The sequence below is a fragment of the Leptidea sinapis genome, chromosome 23, assembly GCF_905404315.1.
Source record: "Leptidea sinapis chromosome 23, ilLepSina1.1, whole genome shotgun sequence".
Taxonomy (NCBI): Eukaryota; Metazoa; Arthropoda; class Insecta; order Lepidoptera; family Pieridae; genus Leptidea; species Leptidea sinapis.
Window position 1 is genome coordinate 12,268,172 of NC_066287.1, and position 17,936 is coordinate 12,286,107.

Genomic DNA, 17,936 nt, shown 5'->3' on the forward strand with positions numbered 1-17,936 from the left:
TCATGAAATACAGCAAAGTTATACCTTTGTTTAAATCGGGCAGTTTTTAAGACCCTGCTTATTTCAGACCTATTTCAGTGCTGCCTGTTTTTAGTAATATTTTTGAAAAATTTTTGCTTCAACAGCTATAAATACATTTTTGTAAATTAATGAACAAAAATCTATTTGGTTTCACTAGGGGCTTATCAACAATTAATGCGGGTACTAGACTCATTGAGCACATCTTTGATGCCTGGGAAGAGTCACAGGATGCTTTGGGCATTTTTTATGATTTGTCCAAAGCATTTGACTGCGTCCACCATGAAACTTTACTCCAAAAAACTAAAGCATTATGGAGTGAAAAATAGAGCCCTAAATCTGTTAAAATCATATTTAAGCGAAAGAGTTCAGATAGTCGATGTAAATAGCAAATAGCAAATAGCTTCGGGTAAACCTGTGGGAATAGGTGTTCCACAGGTTTACCCTCTCTATCTCTAAAGGTTCTATTCTCGGTCCTTTCTTGTTTCTTATTTAAATTAACGATCTACCGTTTGTGGTAGATGATAGCATGAGATTGTATTGTTTGCTGATGATTACACTTATTTTTAAATTGAAGTGACGTGAAGATATTGATGACGAGGTAAACAATGCACTCTCAAAGATAGTGCGTTGGTTTCAGACGAATAATCTGCACTTAAACAGTAAAAAAGCAAAGTGTTTACGGTTCATTACACCAAACACAGGGGCCGTAAAACCCAACATACTTATAAATGACCAGGAATTGAAACTTGTAGACACTACGGTCTTCTTGAGTATCACGTTAGATAAAAAGCTTCAGTGGGGTCCACATATTGCCCATCCAGCAGATAAACTCAGCTGTGCGGCATATGTCTTTAGAAACATTAGAGAGTACACGTATGTTGCGACCGCTAGATTAGTGTACTTCAGTTATTTTGCACATCATCTTGACGTACGGTATTTTACTATGGGGTCATGCTGCTGACATTGATATAGTGTTTGCTCTGGAAAAGAGAGCTGTTCGTGCTACATATCAGCTTGGTTATAGACAATCTCTCAAAAAAAAATTTAAAGAAATAAATATTATGACTGTTCATTGTCAGTACATTTATGAAAATTTAATATACGTTCACAAGAATCGTCACCTTTTTGATCTTAATAGTGATTTTCATTATTATAACACTAGAAATAAGGGATTGCTTGTAAATTATTCAAGTAGGCTTCATAAGATACATAATAGCTTTAAAGGTAAATGTATACACTTCTATAATAAAGTCCCAGCCACTGTTCAGGCATTATCTATAAATAAATTTAAATGTTTTATAAAAAAATGGCTGTGTCGTAAATCCTATTACTTCACAGCTGAATATCTAGAAGATCTGACAGCCTGGGACTAGATTGTGATTATTTTATAGAGATAGAAATGACTGTACAATATTGTATATTTTTAATTGAAAAGAGCGCAAAAAAAGAGTGCTGGGAGAGTTTCTTGTGCCGCTTCTTCTCTCTCAGAGCACCATTTATTTCCGAAGCGGTAGTAGTATCTATTATATTATAAATTACATCAAAAAGAATTCTTAAGGAATTAATTTTGAGAAAATAAATGCCTTTTATGCCTTTTAATGCTAGGCTAGCCTAAGCGCTATATATTATGTGCACTCATACCATACTCATGTTCAAAATATAGGTACAATAATTATATTTCATTGGTCAAGATGTAGCAATTTCATGCTTAGTAGACTGCTTACGACTTGATAAATTACATTAGTTAAAGTAACTATACATATATTTCCCCTTTCGTGAATCTTCTGTACTAGGTAGGAACCTTTATGTATTCTGTGCCACTACACTTCCAGTGACACAGATGACATTAGTAGCTCTTCGTGTATGAATTTTTGGCTTTTGCCGCCTTAATATGAGCGAGAGACGAGAACGAGAGTTTAGACTTAAGTAGATTCCGGATATAATATTTTATCATAATGTTTTTCGATTTTTAATTTAATTTTTGTTGCAACCAAATTGCGATATTCCTACCTACTTTAGTTTTTATAACTAATAATTCTATGCGTTTCCGGCATGAGTTCACTGTTTTTTTCGATGTGTGTGACTTATGTTACATGAGATACATATTGCAAGAATTAAGTTTTACAATCTAAATTCTCACCTTGATTACTTTATTTAACAAAAAATATATTTGTATCTATATACTGAAAATGACTACAAGAAGTTCAAAGAAGACATTACCACCTACTGATAGTCCTATGAATAAAAGACGTAAAGAAGAATCATGGATGATGATAAGTAAAGGTGATAACCCTAAAATTTTACTATAATATTTACACAGTCCGGCGAGGAAATGCTATCTACAAGTCGTAATGAATTTTATTTTCAGAATCCCTCTTGTTACAGAACAATGCTTTTACTATAATAACACTTCCACACCCTGGCCATGGAAATCCAGTTATGTTTTGTTTGGATGATTATAATAAAAAAATGCATGAAATTATTACATTTAATGAGGCATACAGATCTTGGTTTATTAATAACAGTGTGAAATCTGATGGAAGTCTGATAATAGCTACACCTTTTAATCCAATTTATTTAGGTAAGTTATAGATAAACTGTTAAAATTGAATTATGTATAAGGGCTTAAATTGGTCGTAATTAAATGGTGGAGAAGGCAAAATGTTTGTTATGTGAGTAAGGATTTTATATAATATTATCATGAGTTTTGTGCTTTATGACCCTTTCCACAGATTTAGAGGTCCTGGGTTTGTTTTCCAGTAAGTACAAACATTTGCATGTTGTTCGTTTCTGAATGTGATGTGTGTTTACATTTTTATGTATATTTAAACATACTTAAGAATTATATTGTTGTCTTGCACTCATAATACAGGCTGTGCCTGGTTTGGGTAAAGATAATTTGTGTAATTGTGACAATATTATTATTTTTCAATATTGTCAAATCTGCGTTCAGATATTATCTTGGTATGGTATGGTATGGTATAGGGCTCCTGTTTCCGCAATTAAACCACTAGCATGGGTCCATTTTGCGTGCAGTAATGGCCGGTTACTCCAACCAGCCCAGCTCCTTCCAGAAGTTTAGAACATTCCTGGGGTGTTCACAGACTTCTTGGAGCGACCTTGTATTGGTTAAGGTTTTTGCCCGTTGGTTGGCCACCCCCGCGCATTCCAGGATTACGTGAGCGACCGTTTCGTCTTCGGTCAGACAACCTCTGCACTTAGGGCTGTCCGTTACGCCGATTGTGAAAAGGTGTTTGTTTAGTGATGTGTGACCCGTTAGGGTGCCCACCATTATACGGATGTCATGTCTGTTGAGGCTCATAAGTCTACGTGTCAGTTTGGGCGATAGTGCAGGTATCGCCACCTTCGACTGTCTACAGCTTGAGACATTCATCCATTGGGTGTTGTGTAGGTCGTTGGTGAGAGAGCGTATCCATGAGCGCATTTGGCTGAAGGGCAGTGGCAGAAGTGGCAATGGACCAGACACTGTATTTGCCGATGCCCGCCTTGCAAGCTCATCCGCTGCATCATTACCCAACGAACCACTATGTCCCTTGATCCATTGCAGAGTTACCTGGTTATAAGAGGCAACTTGCTCCAGGGTTTGGTGACATTCGTGTATTAGTGCTGAGTTGTGTGTGGTACCCTTCAGCGCTGTTAGTACCGCCATACTGTCAGAAAGAAATCTGATGTTGTGGCCATGTACCTTTCTTCTTAATATAGCGCTGGCGGCTTCCTTGATGGCTACGCACTCACATTGGAAGATGGAGCTGTGTGTGCCCAAGGGTATGGAAATGTGTATGTTTAGTTCCTGTGAGAATATGCCGGCACCAGAGATATTATCTTATAATAATGGGTTTATTAAAAAGGACAATGTTATACATATATGTTATGTTTATATTAAAACTGCACTATAAATATTATTAATGCCTTTTATATCTTTGTGATGCAATAGTTAGGCAATAATTGAATGAATTTAATTTAGATTTTAACACTTTAAAAATACCAGCTTACAAATATATACAGGTGTGATAGGTGCTCAAAGAGATTTTACCCCAGGAGGGTACCGGCTATACCAGAGTTGGAGAATCCCTCCCCGAGCATTCTAGCTCGGGCTGCCCGTCGTATTCTAGGGAGGGCACAGAACCGCGCATGACCGAGGACAAACGAGGCAGTAACACCACGGCACCCCGCTCCACGCTCAACGTGGATTTTGCAATATCAAGGGAATTCACTCCAATTTAAACGCTGTCCACCACCACCTTGAGACGGCGCAGCCGGCCTTGTGTTTCCTTACGGAGACACAGATATCTCGACCTAGCGCTACATCATGTTTAACGTACCCCGGGTACAAAATTGAGCATAATTTTTTGCCTCATGCGGGGGTATGTGTGTACGTTAGGGAGGATAACTGCTGTCGCCGTCTCGGCAATTTTGAGGGTAGGGACCTGTCTACTCTCTGGCTCCGCGTAGATTAAGAGGACCGCGTCCGCATCTATGTGTGTGTCTACAGGTCCCATAGTGGTAACGCAGAAACCGATCATCTCATAGGCTGCGTTCAAGCACACATTGACGACGTGCTGGCACAGATCCCCTCCGCTGAAATCGTAGTCTTGGGTGATTTCAACGGGCACAATGCCGAATGTCTTGGATCACGTACCACAGACTAGGCAGGCCGATCTGTGCATAGTTTCGCATTTGCGTATGGTTTGTCCCAATTGGTTGAGTCGCCAACGCGGCTCCCGGATGTGGATAGCCATATGCCCTCCTTATTGGATCTTCTGCTGACTACACATCCTGATAGTTTCCAGGTCTCTGTCGACGCCCCTCTCGGAACATCTGACCATTGCCTGGGCAGGAGTGTAGTAGTGTAGAGCTATGCCGCCGTTGCACATGAGGAATGACACCCTGGCCCATACGGCAAAAGAGAAAGCCGAGCTGCTGTGCGCTCTTTTCGCCTCCAACTCGACTCTTGACGACAACGGAAAGACACCGCCGGCCATCCCGCGGTGTCAAAGCTCTATGCCTAAAGTACAGTTCAGACAGAAAAGTGTTAGGCGAGCTCTGTTTTCGTTGGACGTCAGGAAGTCGAATGGGCCGTGTGCTTAGAACGTGTGGCCCTGAGTCGACGCCGGTGCTAACGCATTTATTCCGGCACTCTTATTCAAAAGGCGTAGTCCCTGACTCATGGAAGTCAGCCCTTGTCTATCCGATCCAAAAAAAAAGGAGACAGTTCGGATCCGGCAAACTACAGGCCTATTGCTATTACCTACCTGCTCTCCAAAATCATGGAGAGCATAATCAGCCGCCAGCTCGTGGTATACCTAGAGGGTCACCAGTTGATCAACGACCGACAGTACGACTTTCGCCATGGTCGGTCGGCAGGTGATCTTCTGGTATACCTAACACATAGATGGGCGGCGGCTTTTGAAAGCAAGGGGGAAGGCCTGGCAGTTAGCCTGGATATAGCGAAGGCCTTTGATCGTGTATGGAACAAGGCGCTCCTCTCAAAACTTCCATCGTTTAGGCTTCCGGAGAGCTTATGCAAGTGGACTTCCAGCTTCCTCACTGGGCGCAGCATACAGGTCGTTGTCGACTTATATCGCTCGAACCCGAAGCCCGTGAACGCTGGAGTGCCCCAAGGCTGTGTGCTATCTCCCACGCTGTTTCTTCTGTATATCAATGATATGTTGAACACCTCCAACATTCATTGCTATGCAGACGACAGCACTGGTGATGCCGTATACACTGGCCATGCAGGTCTCTCTCGGGAAATCGTCGACCAGTGCCGGGAGACCCTTGTGTCTTCTATCGAGTCCTCTCTCGAGAAGGTCGCGGAATGGGGTAAGTTGAACCTTGTTCAATTTAACCCCTAGAAGACTCAAGTTTGCATGTTTACCACTAAAAAAACCCCATTTGGTGTATCACCGCTCTTCGACGTTTCCCTTAAAGCCTCGCCTAGTATCGGAATTCTGGGTCTCGAAATCTCGAGCGATTTCCAATTCCGTGGCCATCTAGAGGGCAAAGCCAGATTGGCTTCGTAGAAGCTGGGCGTCATCAATAGAGCACGGCAATACTTCAAGTAGGCCCTAGCGCTGTACAATGCGCAGGTCCGGCCGCACATGGAGTATTGCTGTCATCTCTGGTCTAGCGCACCCCAGTACCAGCTCGACCCATTTGACCGCGTGCAACGTAGAGTGCTCGAATTGTCGGGGACCCAGTGCTCTGTGAACGGCTGGATCACTTGGCGTTGCGTAGAGATGTTGCTTCGTTGTGTGTCTTCTACCGCATCTATCACGGGATATCATCCCCACCATCTGAATCCTCTTCAGTGCGGTTTTCAAGCAGCTTTCTTCCACGCACTACAAAGCTGTGGAATGAGCTTCCTTATGCGGTGTTTCCGCGACGATACGACATGGGTACCTTCAAAAAAAAAGCGCATACTCCTTCCTTAAAGGCTGGCAACGTTCCTGTGATTCCTCTGGTGTTGCAAGAGATTGTGGGCGGCGGTGATCACTTAACACCAGGTGACCCGTCCGCTCGTTTGTCCTCCTATTCCATAAAAATAAAAAATATAATTTTCCTTTTTCAGTGCTACCTCGGTTGAAAGAACAATGCTGTAGTAGAGCTGTACCATTAGAAGATTTGCTATCAGAGAAGGGTTATGATAAAATTGTTAATTTCATTGATAATTTGAATGATGTTGCAGATTTAAAGGTATACTACATGGTCATCTTTCAATATTTTTTTATTTTATTGTTATTATGTTGTAAAGTTTACTATAACATAAATGACGTTCTTAATGGTACCACATATTGGGAATGGAGTGACCACCCTCAGGCTATTAAATAATAAAATTAATTGTATGATATTAGATTGTAACCATATTTTAATAAAAAATAAATAGAATCCTGCACAGTTTTTTGCGCCCATTATTTTCAGGTCTGAGGCGTAATTTTTGAATGGGTAGTTTTGGACTTTCAATTAGTGAAATCAGAATATTTTCTTTGAATATTTGAATTTGAATCCTCTAAAATATTCCATGAGATTTAAATTTATAATCACTCCCTATTTCAATTTAGAAAGAAGTATGTATTATGTTTATTTTTGCTGTTCCTCATAGCTTCAGATTTTGTCATACACACACTTGAAATAATTCAGTCTGATGGAAACACTCAGCCCCTTCTGAACTCACCGACATAAATAGATTTATCAAAATAATATGTTTTTTATTGTTTATGATTAAAAAATTCAGCTTCATATATAAACAAACTTATATATTGATTAAGAGTTAACATTAAAAGCCAAAGTACTTAAAATAAACATGAGGTAAAATTTACTATGTACCAAATCTTATTGTGGAAAATTGTACATGTGATTTTATTTAAAAGGTTTGAAATTTGTCACTTAGTCGTTGGAAATGATAAAAAGTTACCTTACATTCAAATACCTTAGCAACATCAAAAGTCATCACAGAAGCAAGAGGGTGAGACTATTGGTAAGGAGCTCATATTTCCGCAAGTAGACCGCTCAGTTGGGTCCTTTTTGCGTGCAGTGTTGGCCAGTCACTCCAACCAGCCCAGCTCCTTCCAGAAGTTCAAAACACTCCTGGGGTATTCGGAGACTTTCTGGAGCGACCTTGTATTTACTAAGGTTTTTGCCAGTTGGTTGGTCACCCTAGCACATTCCAGGATTTCATGAGTGACTGTTTCATCCTTGGCTAGACAGCCCCTGCACCTAGAACTGTCCGTTACGCCGATTGTAATTTTTGCTAATTGTATTTAGGCTGATAAGTTGACGTGTCATTTTGGGCGATAGTACAGGAATCGCTTCTTTCAACCATCTACTGCCTGAGATATTTGTCCATTGGGTTTTGTGTAGGTTGTTGGTGAGAGAGTGTATCCATGACCGCATTTGGATGAAGGGCAGCGGCAGGTGTGGCCCTGGGCCAGCCACTGTGTCCCTTGATCATATATTAGTAACATTTTTAACTTAAAAAAGATAAAACAATGAAAATAGACATTTTTAGTTTAGTTTAAAAAAATTCAACTAAAATGTATTACATGTTATTTAATTTTTTATAACTGGTATTGTCTCCTCGAACTCTGATTACAGCTTCGAGCCGGTTTGGCATACTGAACATTAGGTGTCGGAGCCGATGTTGGGGAATATTCTCATCTATATTCTACCAGGGCCTGCTTTAGTGCCCTGAAGGTAGTAGGTGGTGGTCTGCGATTTCTGACTAGCCTCCCAAGCTCATCCCAGGCGTGTTCAATCGGGTTGAGGACTTCTTGATGGCCAAGCCATCACGCTGATACCGACCTCCTGAATATACTCTTGTACGATATGAGCCGTGTGTGGCCGGGCATTATCATGCATCAGCATCGATCCATCACCCATATTTGCTAAATACGGCCCTGCATACTCATTGAGAATCTCTTGAGCATATCTTTGCCCAGTGAGGGTACCATTTTTTATGGCTACTAGCTCTGTGCGACCTTCTGAAGATATGCCAGCCCCTACATGTACACTGCCTCCACCGTTTTGGACTCTTTCTGAGATGCAGGCTTGAAGGTATCGCTCACCAGGTCGCCTGTAAACACTTCGCCTTCCATCAGAAGTGTAAAATGAGAATCGAGACTCATCTGCAAACAAAATTCTTGACCATTCTTCTTCATCCCACTGCATGTGTTCACGGGCGTATCGCAGTCTCGCTACTCGATGCTGTCTCGAGTTTTGGGCCACTCGCTGGTCTTCGGGGTTTCAAATTTGCTTCAGCAAGTCTTCTTCTCACTGTACTGTCACTAATGTAGTCCCTCCGGGTCTGAAGTAGCTGTTGCTGGACTTCAACTGCATTTTGGTGGCGATTTCTTAACACAGTGGAAATAATATAACGATCTTCTCAGGCACTGGTACACCTGGGTCTGCCATTACAAGGTCTCCTCAGATGGTGTCCAGTCTCTTCGTACCTTCGCTTTACCTTCTGGACCGTACGTACCGTCACACCCACCATTCTTGCAGTGCGACGCATACTGATGCCTAGTTCCAGAAAAGCCATGATCCTAGCACATTCTTCAACTGAAAGAGGCATAATAAATAAATGTTATGTGCTTTTTAAATATTTAAAACAAGCATAAATTTTTAAAACAAGACCCATCGATCTTGAAAAAAATTTAAAACAGAAAGAAAAATGTGAATGGTAAAATTGTAATTCGGAAACGTCCACTTTGAAAAAGGAATGGTTTTGTTTTTGAAGTTTTTTTTTCAGCCAATTCTTAAAAGAAGGTTACCGACTATAAATTTTTTATGTACAAAATTAAATTCTCTGTGGAGTTCTTTTTATTTCGAAAGTATATCTTGTGAACTTAAAACGTTATCCCAATTTTAAAAGTGTGATACTTACTTTTGAAGGCCAGTGTAGTTTTGGAGCAAGACCCCAGGTTTTCCCGAGTCTCCTGCACTGCCAAAATATGATACATGCTTTTTCTAGCTTGTGATCGATGTGTTTGTTCTAAAGCAGCTTACTGTCCAGTATGACCACCAGGTATTTAACTTTCTTAGAAATGCTTATCTCGGTGTTGAACAACTTTGGTAATGAAGATTGCTAAATATGCGTATGTTGGTGAAAAGTATTAACTCCGTCTTTGATGGCAGATCTCATTAGATTACATAAAACATTCTCAAATGGACCTGTTGTTAGAATGGGGATCGTCCGCATAGCCTACTGCGTAGTTTCTTTTTATTTAGCTACGCGATGAGATCGTCCACCACAAGGTTCCGAAGAAGTGACTAAAGTACCTCTCCTTGTGTGCATCCAGTTGCCACCACACATCTTGTGCTGGTGTTCACAGTAAAACGTACCTCTGTGCCTCAACATGTTAGGGTTGAGGATTTGATGATAACTCAATTTAGCAAAAATTTATAGAATATACATATTTATAATTATGTTGACTTTGTATATCTCCATCGACATCATTCCGAATTTGATTGACCTATCATTCAAAATTATAAGTCTCTTAATAAGAATTAACACATTATTGACACGCCACTAATTAGGATATTATCAGCGCCATCTGGATGGATGTGTGGTGTTCCCTCACATTGCGGTTTTCAAGAAATTTTCTTCTACGTACAAACATGATGTGGAATGAGATTTTGTGTGCGGTGTTTCCAGGACGATACGATAATCCTTTAAAAAAAACGCGTACACCTTGCAAAAGAATGTGATCATTGAACATCAGATGACCTGTACACTGTTTTGTTCTCCTTCTCCATAAAAAAACATGAACTTTACTAGTTGACTAGCCTCTGAACATATTTTATATTTCTTGTTGTTGTATAATTTCAGGGCCCAGCAGAACTAAAAGCTTACAAATACAATGAAGATAAAACTATTGCCTGGCTTGAAACAAGAATACATAGATTAGCTAGAGCATTGAAAAACAAAAATATTCATGTAACATCTGGTGCTAAGTCCTCTACATTTGTATCAAGTAATCTATGTAACGATGACGTTGATTATGGTATGTAGAATAATAATATTCCATATAATATTATTCCAGCTGACCCAACAAACTTTGTATTGCCATATAAAGTAAAAAATTCAATACTTAATTAAAAGTTTTAGGGTATAAAAAATAGATGACGACTGATTCTCAGACCTACCAAATATTATCGTATTGCAATAATTATTATATTCGATTGCCTTCTTGCACCCCTATTGCTGGAACGGAACAGAATAATATAAAAATAGCTATACAAAAATACGTATTGATTGTAGACGGTTACACCGTGACACGAGAATTTTATATATTAGATTTAAATTTTCTTTAACAGACACCCAAAGCTTTGGACAATTTTTTCAATTTCAACTAATAATAATAAATAATAATAATATTGACACACTTTTTACACAAATTATCTTGCCCCAAGTTAAGCATATATAGCCTGTGTTATGTGTTACAAGACAATGATATATTTAATACAATATACTTACTTAAACATACATAAATTGATATAAACATACATAAATACATTTAAACATCCATGACTCCATATTCATCATATAAATGCTTGCACCTACCGGGATTCGAACCAGGGGCCTCTAGCTTATGGTAATGGTAATTGACAAACCCTGCCCATTACAATTTAGTACCACCTTTTTATCTTGATCATATTTTTATCATTGACAATTTTAATTACAGAGCTTTTTATCCAACTGTCTAATTCAATAAATTTTAATTTCAGAGTTTTTTCTAAAATATGCGCATGGAATAATATCAGAGTACCTTCAGGATGACTTAGTTGCTTTGTTAGAGAAAAAATTTAATTTTAAGGAGGAACTTATAGAAGTTATTGGAAAGAAACGAAAATCGGAGGCGACAGACATATTGGGAGATAGCAAGAGAGTGAAAAGTGAAGTTTTAGACGACATTACACCAACATCAAATTCTAGTACTTTTACTGAAGTTAAGGTAAAAAAGACTACAGCTAAGGAAAAGGCGCGCCAAAAAGCAGCGAGCGGAACGAAAACAATATCATCGTTTTTCACGAAAAAATAATTTTGTTTGGTGTTCCAATTTACAAAACCTCAATAATAATATCGTCTAAAATATATTATGCCTTTTAAAATTATATCATTACTTGCGAATTGGTCCGCATTCACTATCATATCATATCATTATATCCTATGTGTTAATCCAGTTAATAATTTGGAGGGGAGAATATCTTTTTCAACTTTACCTTTAACCTTTACTCCAGATCAGAGATAATGTGTATTATTATTTATTTATTATTAACTCCTATACAACTAGATCCACCATAACTACTGAACAAAGAATATACCTACGATTAAAAAGGGTTTGTAAAACGGACTGTAGTGTGAATGTACCTATTCAAGGGCTATTATTGTAAAGGCCCAATCACACAGATCGTAACATACGTACGCGCGTGTAATCCCTGACACATGCTCTTACGTCGCGTCGCCCTAAAACGTCGCCAATAGGGGGTGATATTTTATATAATATAATTTATGACGATAAATGAAATCACTGGGTTGTTGCTAAACCAAAGAAAGTTAATTGTGAATATATTACAGGGCTTGAACATAAAAAGTCTCTCTTGAAGAATGATGATGAAAATCTCGAGTGGCTGTTCTTTAGGAAAGTAGCTAAATGAAAATGCAACTTTGCGCGCCTGTGTTTTAAAGATGTGTGATAAATTATATTATCTTTTCAGTGTAAAGTTGAGCTCAAGATGTAATGACAGTTATTGAGGAAGGAATCTGTTAGGTTTTTGTTTTTTTTAGAGTTTTCGGGGCAGGGCTTCTCATGCTCGCTTGCACCTTCAACATCTATAATCTCAGTGACAACGTGTCACTTCAAGGTGACAACTATAATTCGGTATTTAATTTCTTTATAAATGAATTTGTAATAAATCTTTTGTTATGGCTGTTCTTTAGGAAAGTAGCTAAATGAAAATGCAACTTTGCGCGCCTGTGTTTTTAAGATGTGTGATAAATTATATTATAGGGCTTCTCATGCTCGCTTGCACCTTCAACATCTATAATCTCAGTGACAACGTGTCACTCCAAGGTGACAACTATAATTCGGTATTTAATTTCTTTATAAATGAATTTGTAATAAATCTTTTGTTATGTCTCCAATAAAGAAAATAAATAAATGGCACTGCTTGTGGCGATGTCGTAGGGCGGGTCGATACCTTCCCATTATATGTACGAGGGAAGCGATTGCTCGTTAACGGGCGCTGGTCATCCTGTTTTTGGGTATTTTTTTATGATAATATACAATTTTTACAAGTTAAGTATTAGTTAAATTTTTCGTATAATACCTTTTACGTATTTAAAGTTTATGCGGATTGATACATCTACGATATTCTCCTCATAACAGTGTAGCAGCAAAACAAGCCGATCAACGTGTAAATACATAGCCCCACGCACACACTTACACTAATACAAGCCGGCAGCCGGCCATTATGAGAATTGTCATCGTCTGTAACAGATCAGTTTGCGTCTCAATTATTTCAAAAATGCCGTCGCGCTTTGTAAAAACAATACTACGGAACATAAAAAGTGTCAAGGAATTACATTTCACAATAGTAGTAATCACACTTTTTTTGTTCTTTTCATAATACAAATTAATTCGATGTTTGGAACACAAAACCTCCACAACGCGTGATAGTAACATCCAGTGTGACCGGAAAATAAACAGGGCATTACCCGAAAAATTGGGTAATTCATATTTTAATGGTGTTCTGAGTAGATAATTCATTTTTTTTATGAAAATAAGGGTCGAGACGGGCAGGACGTTCAGCTGATGATAATTAATACGCCCTGCCCATTAAACTGCAGTGCCGCTCAGGATTCTTAAAATACCCAAAAATTCTGAGCGGCACTACAACTGCGCTCGTCACCTTGAGACAAAATGTCAAGTCTCATTTGCCCAGTAATTTATTCTTTACCAACAATTTTTTAAAGTAGTGTGGAACACTACTTTCAACCGGCCCATATTTGTGTGCTTTATAAGGTGTGGTTCCGGCCACAACGAGTATTTTTCCCATCTTTGAGCAGAGCTGTTCGAATTGTCGGGGATCCAGTACTCCAGACGTGGCGTCTTAGAAGACACAAAATGACTGACTGATGGCAGACCGCATTTGTCACGGACATAAAAGTATGAATTGTAATTTTGTATTTCTTTGGAAGATGACGCTGTACCGAGAACTGAACTTAAGATCTTTTATCTTTGTGTTACTATATGATGTGTTTAATAATTACTTAGCAACCAAATCACTATAAAGATCATAGGTAGTTGTTTGTTCTCTAAAAATCTACTTATTTGATACCACGTCAGTGACAAAAAAAAAAAGAATTTAAGAATGAATTTTGTGTAGGTATTCTTAAAAATACGAAACGTTAGTACGTCATTTTTATATAAAACATAGATACTGCAAACAAGACACGGGCACAGGAATCAAACCAGCAATCCTTACTTTCAAGGTGTAACTGTTTATGTAATTTATTTATTTACTCATAATATGACGATATTTATTTTTATTTAAGAAAACAATTGACTATCAGATGTTAAAAAATCGGAGTTACAAGTAACGTGGCTGTATATACTATGACTAATAACGGGAAAGAATTTGTGCTATCTGGTATCCCCCGTAACTGCACACACAATAGCGTAATGTTGCTTCACATCATGGCGCGGAGTCCTTCTCTTTTTATTCGTCTGTGTTCTAGAAGAGTTTTTTAAATATGATTGATCACTTCCGTTTTATTTATTTTTTATTTACACAAGCCAAACGTCTGAGAATTTTGGTGCATTACTTTACATAAGGTACATTGTATTAAATGTAATGTAAAATGCTGCATAGCAATGATATGTTAGAAGTCACGGAATGTAGTAAACTGAATCTTGTCAATGACCAAACCCCCAGAAGACTCAAGTTTGCGCGTTTACCACTAGAACATTCCATTTGGCGTATCACCGCTCTTCGACAGCACTTCCCTTCAAAGCGTCGCCTAGCATCGGAACAGTGGGTGTCGAAATCTCGAGCAAATGCCAATTCCGCGATCATTTTGAAGGGAAAGCCAAATTGGCTTCGATTAAACTGGGCGTCCGTGATAGAGTACGGTAATACTTCAAGCCGGCCCACATTCTACCGCTCTACAAAGAGCAGGTCCTTCCATCTCTGGTTTTACTCAACCAAGTATCAACTGGACCCATTTGACAGCGTGCAACTCCGAGCTCTGGAATTGTCGGGGATCCAGTGTTCAGTGAACGGCTAGATCACGTGGCGTAGAGTAAAACGTCGCTTTATTGAGTCTTCTATTTTATTTTATTTTCACCACATCTATCACTCGGGAGTGTTTGGGAGAGCTGTTTGACGTGATTCCTGCCACCGAATATCATTTTCGCACGATACGCCACTAGTAAGAATCCCCACCCTCTGGATGTGTGGCGTTCCTCTACAGTGCGGTTTTCAAGGAACTTTCTTTCGTACAACCAAGCTGTGGAATGAGATTCCTTATGGGGTTTCCGGGACGATACGACATGGGTATCTTAAAAAAAAGCGTGAACATCTTATATGTAGTAATATGTAATTTTTGACCTAAGTAAATACAAGATTTTTTTATTACTAAGCAAGTGCTTTAACCCATTCATTTTGCTTTGTAATTTCTCTACCTACTTGCTTGGGTCAATTACATGTCTTCACACTTTCTTGGTGTGAAGACATGTAACCAACTGCGGTGAACGGGTGGGGGGTATGAACACTCCTACTGAGTGTAGTGTTAGTAGGTAGTCTTCAATCACAATAACTATAAGATAATTATTATATTATATAGAGTTGGACTCTGCTCCTATTGAGCAAAGTAATTATTTGATTAACACTGCTTCTATTGAGCAGTCTTATAGTTTAGTTTCTGGTTTGGAATATGTTCCAAATTATTTAAATTAGTCAATAAGACAATAGGGGACTCCTCTAGCAATATAAATACACAATGTACAAGTAATAGTAAACATAATAATTGTAAAGTTATAAACCTGATGCACCAAAATATGCAAGGATTGTTAGGTAAAGAACTGGAGTTACTAATGAACCATGAAAATATTGATATCTTATGTCTTACTGAACACTGGCTTAGAAAATATGAGCTCATTTTTAACTCCAGTGGTCATCGGGTGGCAAGTGTGTTTAGCAGAGAAAAGGCAACACGTGGCGGCTCTCTTATACTTATAAGTAAATCATTTAAATTCAAAGACCGTAAAGATATTGTGGGCCTCTCTGTTGAACGTACCATTGAAATAGCCTGTGCAGAGCTTGAGTGTGCCATTGTTGTAAGTATATACAGACCCCCCGATGCATTATATGAGTTATTTGAGAGTGTATTGGAGGAGGTTCCATCAAAAGTATCAGAATCTAAGAAATATATTATGATTTGTGGTGACTTTAATATTAACTTATTAGAAAAATCCACCACAAGTATTAGATTCAAATCTTTGTTTAAATCATATAATTTATCAAATATTTTCTTAGAACCTACTAGAGTAACCAGCACCTCTAAAAGCTGTATTGACAATATTTTTACTAATTATAAACCTATTTCTCAATCAATAATTAGTAAACTGAGCTCAGACCACTTTGGTCAATTAGCCTCTTTTAATATTGAAGGGAACAAATGTACTTCAAGTTATTAACTGGGAATCTGGAAGAGTGAAAGACTACAAGTTTGAATATAATCTAATAATAAACAATACAGAAATCCACTCTGAGCAGGAAGTAGCTTCTGCTTTTGAGAAATTTTTTTCTGACATTCCAGTTTCCATCTCAAGCACCCTTGTCTCCTCCACCAGTGTTGCCAAATCACTTCTTTTGGAAAATGTTAAGGAATGTAAACAAAATTTCAAATTCAGTGTTGTTAGCCCAGCAGAAATAATTAAAACTTTCAGATCCTTAGAAATGAAAAAAACTGCTGATATATGGGGCATATCTGTAAAAATAATACGTTCTGTTATTGACGTCATAGCACCATATCTAGCACTAGTTTTTAATAGCTGTATTGAACATGGCGTTTCCTGACCTTCTGAAGTATAGTAAAATTACACCAATATTTAAATCGGGACTCACTTCTGACCCGAATAACTATCGCCCTGTTTCGGTGTTGCCGACCCTTAGTAAAATTTTTGAAAAAATTATTTTAAGCCAAATGCTTACTCACTTTAACACTTATAAGTTACTTCATATAAGACAATTTGGCTTTACTAGGGGACGCTCGACTACGGATGCAGGTGTTGAACTCATCAGGAATATTTTTGAGGCCTGGGAGGAATCACAGAATGCACTTGGTATCTTCTGTGATTTATCTAAGGCTTTTGATTGTGTTCAACATTCAACGCTGGCCAGGAAGCTATGCCACTATGGTATAAGAGGATCTGCACTCGATCTTCTGATCTCATATTTAAATAATAGGATTCAGAGGGTCGAGGTGAATGGCAGGAGATCTCCTGGGACTCCTCTCGGTATGGGGGTACCACAAGGGTCTATTCTTGGACCCTTCCTCTTCCTAATTTATATAAATGATCTACATAACCTTGTAGAAAAAAAACACAAGGTGGTATCGTTTGCGGATGACACTTTACTTATATTCAAATTGAAACGAAGCCAAGTTTTGTATGACGAAGTAAACAATGCTCTATCTGACATCGTGTACTGGTTTAGCGCCAATAACTTATTGTTAAATAATCATAAAACCAAATATATTAAATTCACCGCGCCAAATGTCAAAAATGTAGATGCGAATAATTTATTAAATGGAGAGGTGGTAAAACCAGTGGAATCTGCTATATTCCTTGGCATTACTCTTGATTCCAAATTGAAGTGGGGCCCCCATATGGAAGGATTGGCGAATAGGCTTAGTTCTGCAGCATATGCGGTAAAGAAAATCAGACGGTTAACTGACATAGATACGGCGAGATTAGTATACTTTAGTTATTTTCATAGTATTATGTCCTATGGTATATTGTTATGGGGGCAGTGCGGCCGATATTAATACTATCTTTGTGCTGCAGAAGAGGGCTATTCGCGCGATTTATAACCTAGGTCCTAAAGAATCATTAAGAGAAAAATTTAAAGAAATAAACATTTTGACTGTTGCTTCTCAATACATTTTTGATAATGTTTTGTATAAGCACATTGAGGAATTTTCTAGAAACTGTGACATTCATAATGTTAACACGAGGAACAAACATAAACTTGTTATGCCTACTACTCGGTTGGGTCGAGTTAGTAAGTCTTTTGTTGGGCGATGTATATGCTTCTACAATATGATCCCAGAAAATGTACAAAACAAATGTGTTACGAAATTTAAAAGAATTGTTAAAAAACGTTTGTGT

General features: G+C 38.3%; 2 protein-coding genes across 4 annotated transcripts in view; one reads left to right on the forward strand and one right to left on the reverse strand.

Moving 5' to 3' along the window:
- LOC126971109 (myotubularin-related protein 9) overlaps positions 1–17,936 on the reverse strand; it is a 339,153-nt gene that overhangs the window by 141,772 nt on the left and 179,445 nt on the right. The window lies entirely within an intron of this gene.
- On the forward strand, positions 1,887–11,635 carry LOC126971128 (ribonuclease H2 subunit B). Of its 3 annotated transcripts, none has more exons than XM_050817284.1 (5): positions 1,887–2,304; positions 2,390–2,602; positions 6,614–6,738; positions 10,370–10,544; positions 11,269–11,635. In XM_050817284.1, exons 1-5 carry the CDS (start codon positions 2,211–2,213, stop codon positions 11,580–11,582), a joined length of 921 nt encoding a protein of 306 aa, XP_050673241.1. In that variant the 5' UTR covers positions 1,887–2,210; the 3' UTR covers positions 11,583–11,635. The 3 variants fall into 3 exon arrangements, with proteins under 3 accessions (XP_050673241.1, XP_050673242.1, XP_050673243.1); XM_050817285.1 differs by having other exon boundaries at positions 1,888–2,304; positions 2,407–2,602; XM_050817286.1 differs by lacking the exon at positions 2,390–2,602 and having other exon boundaries at positions 1,888–2,304.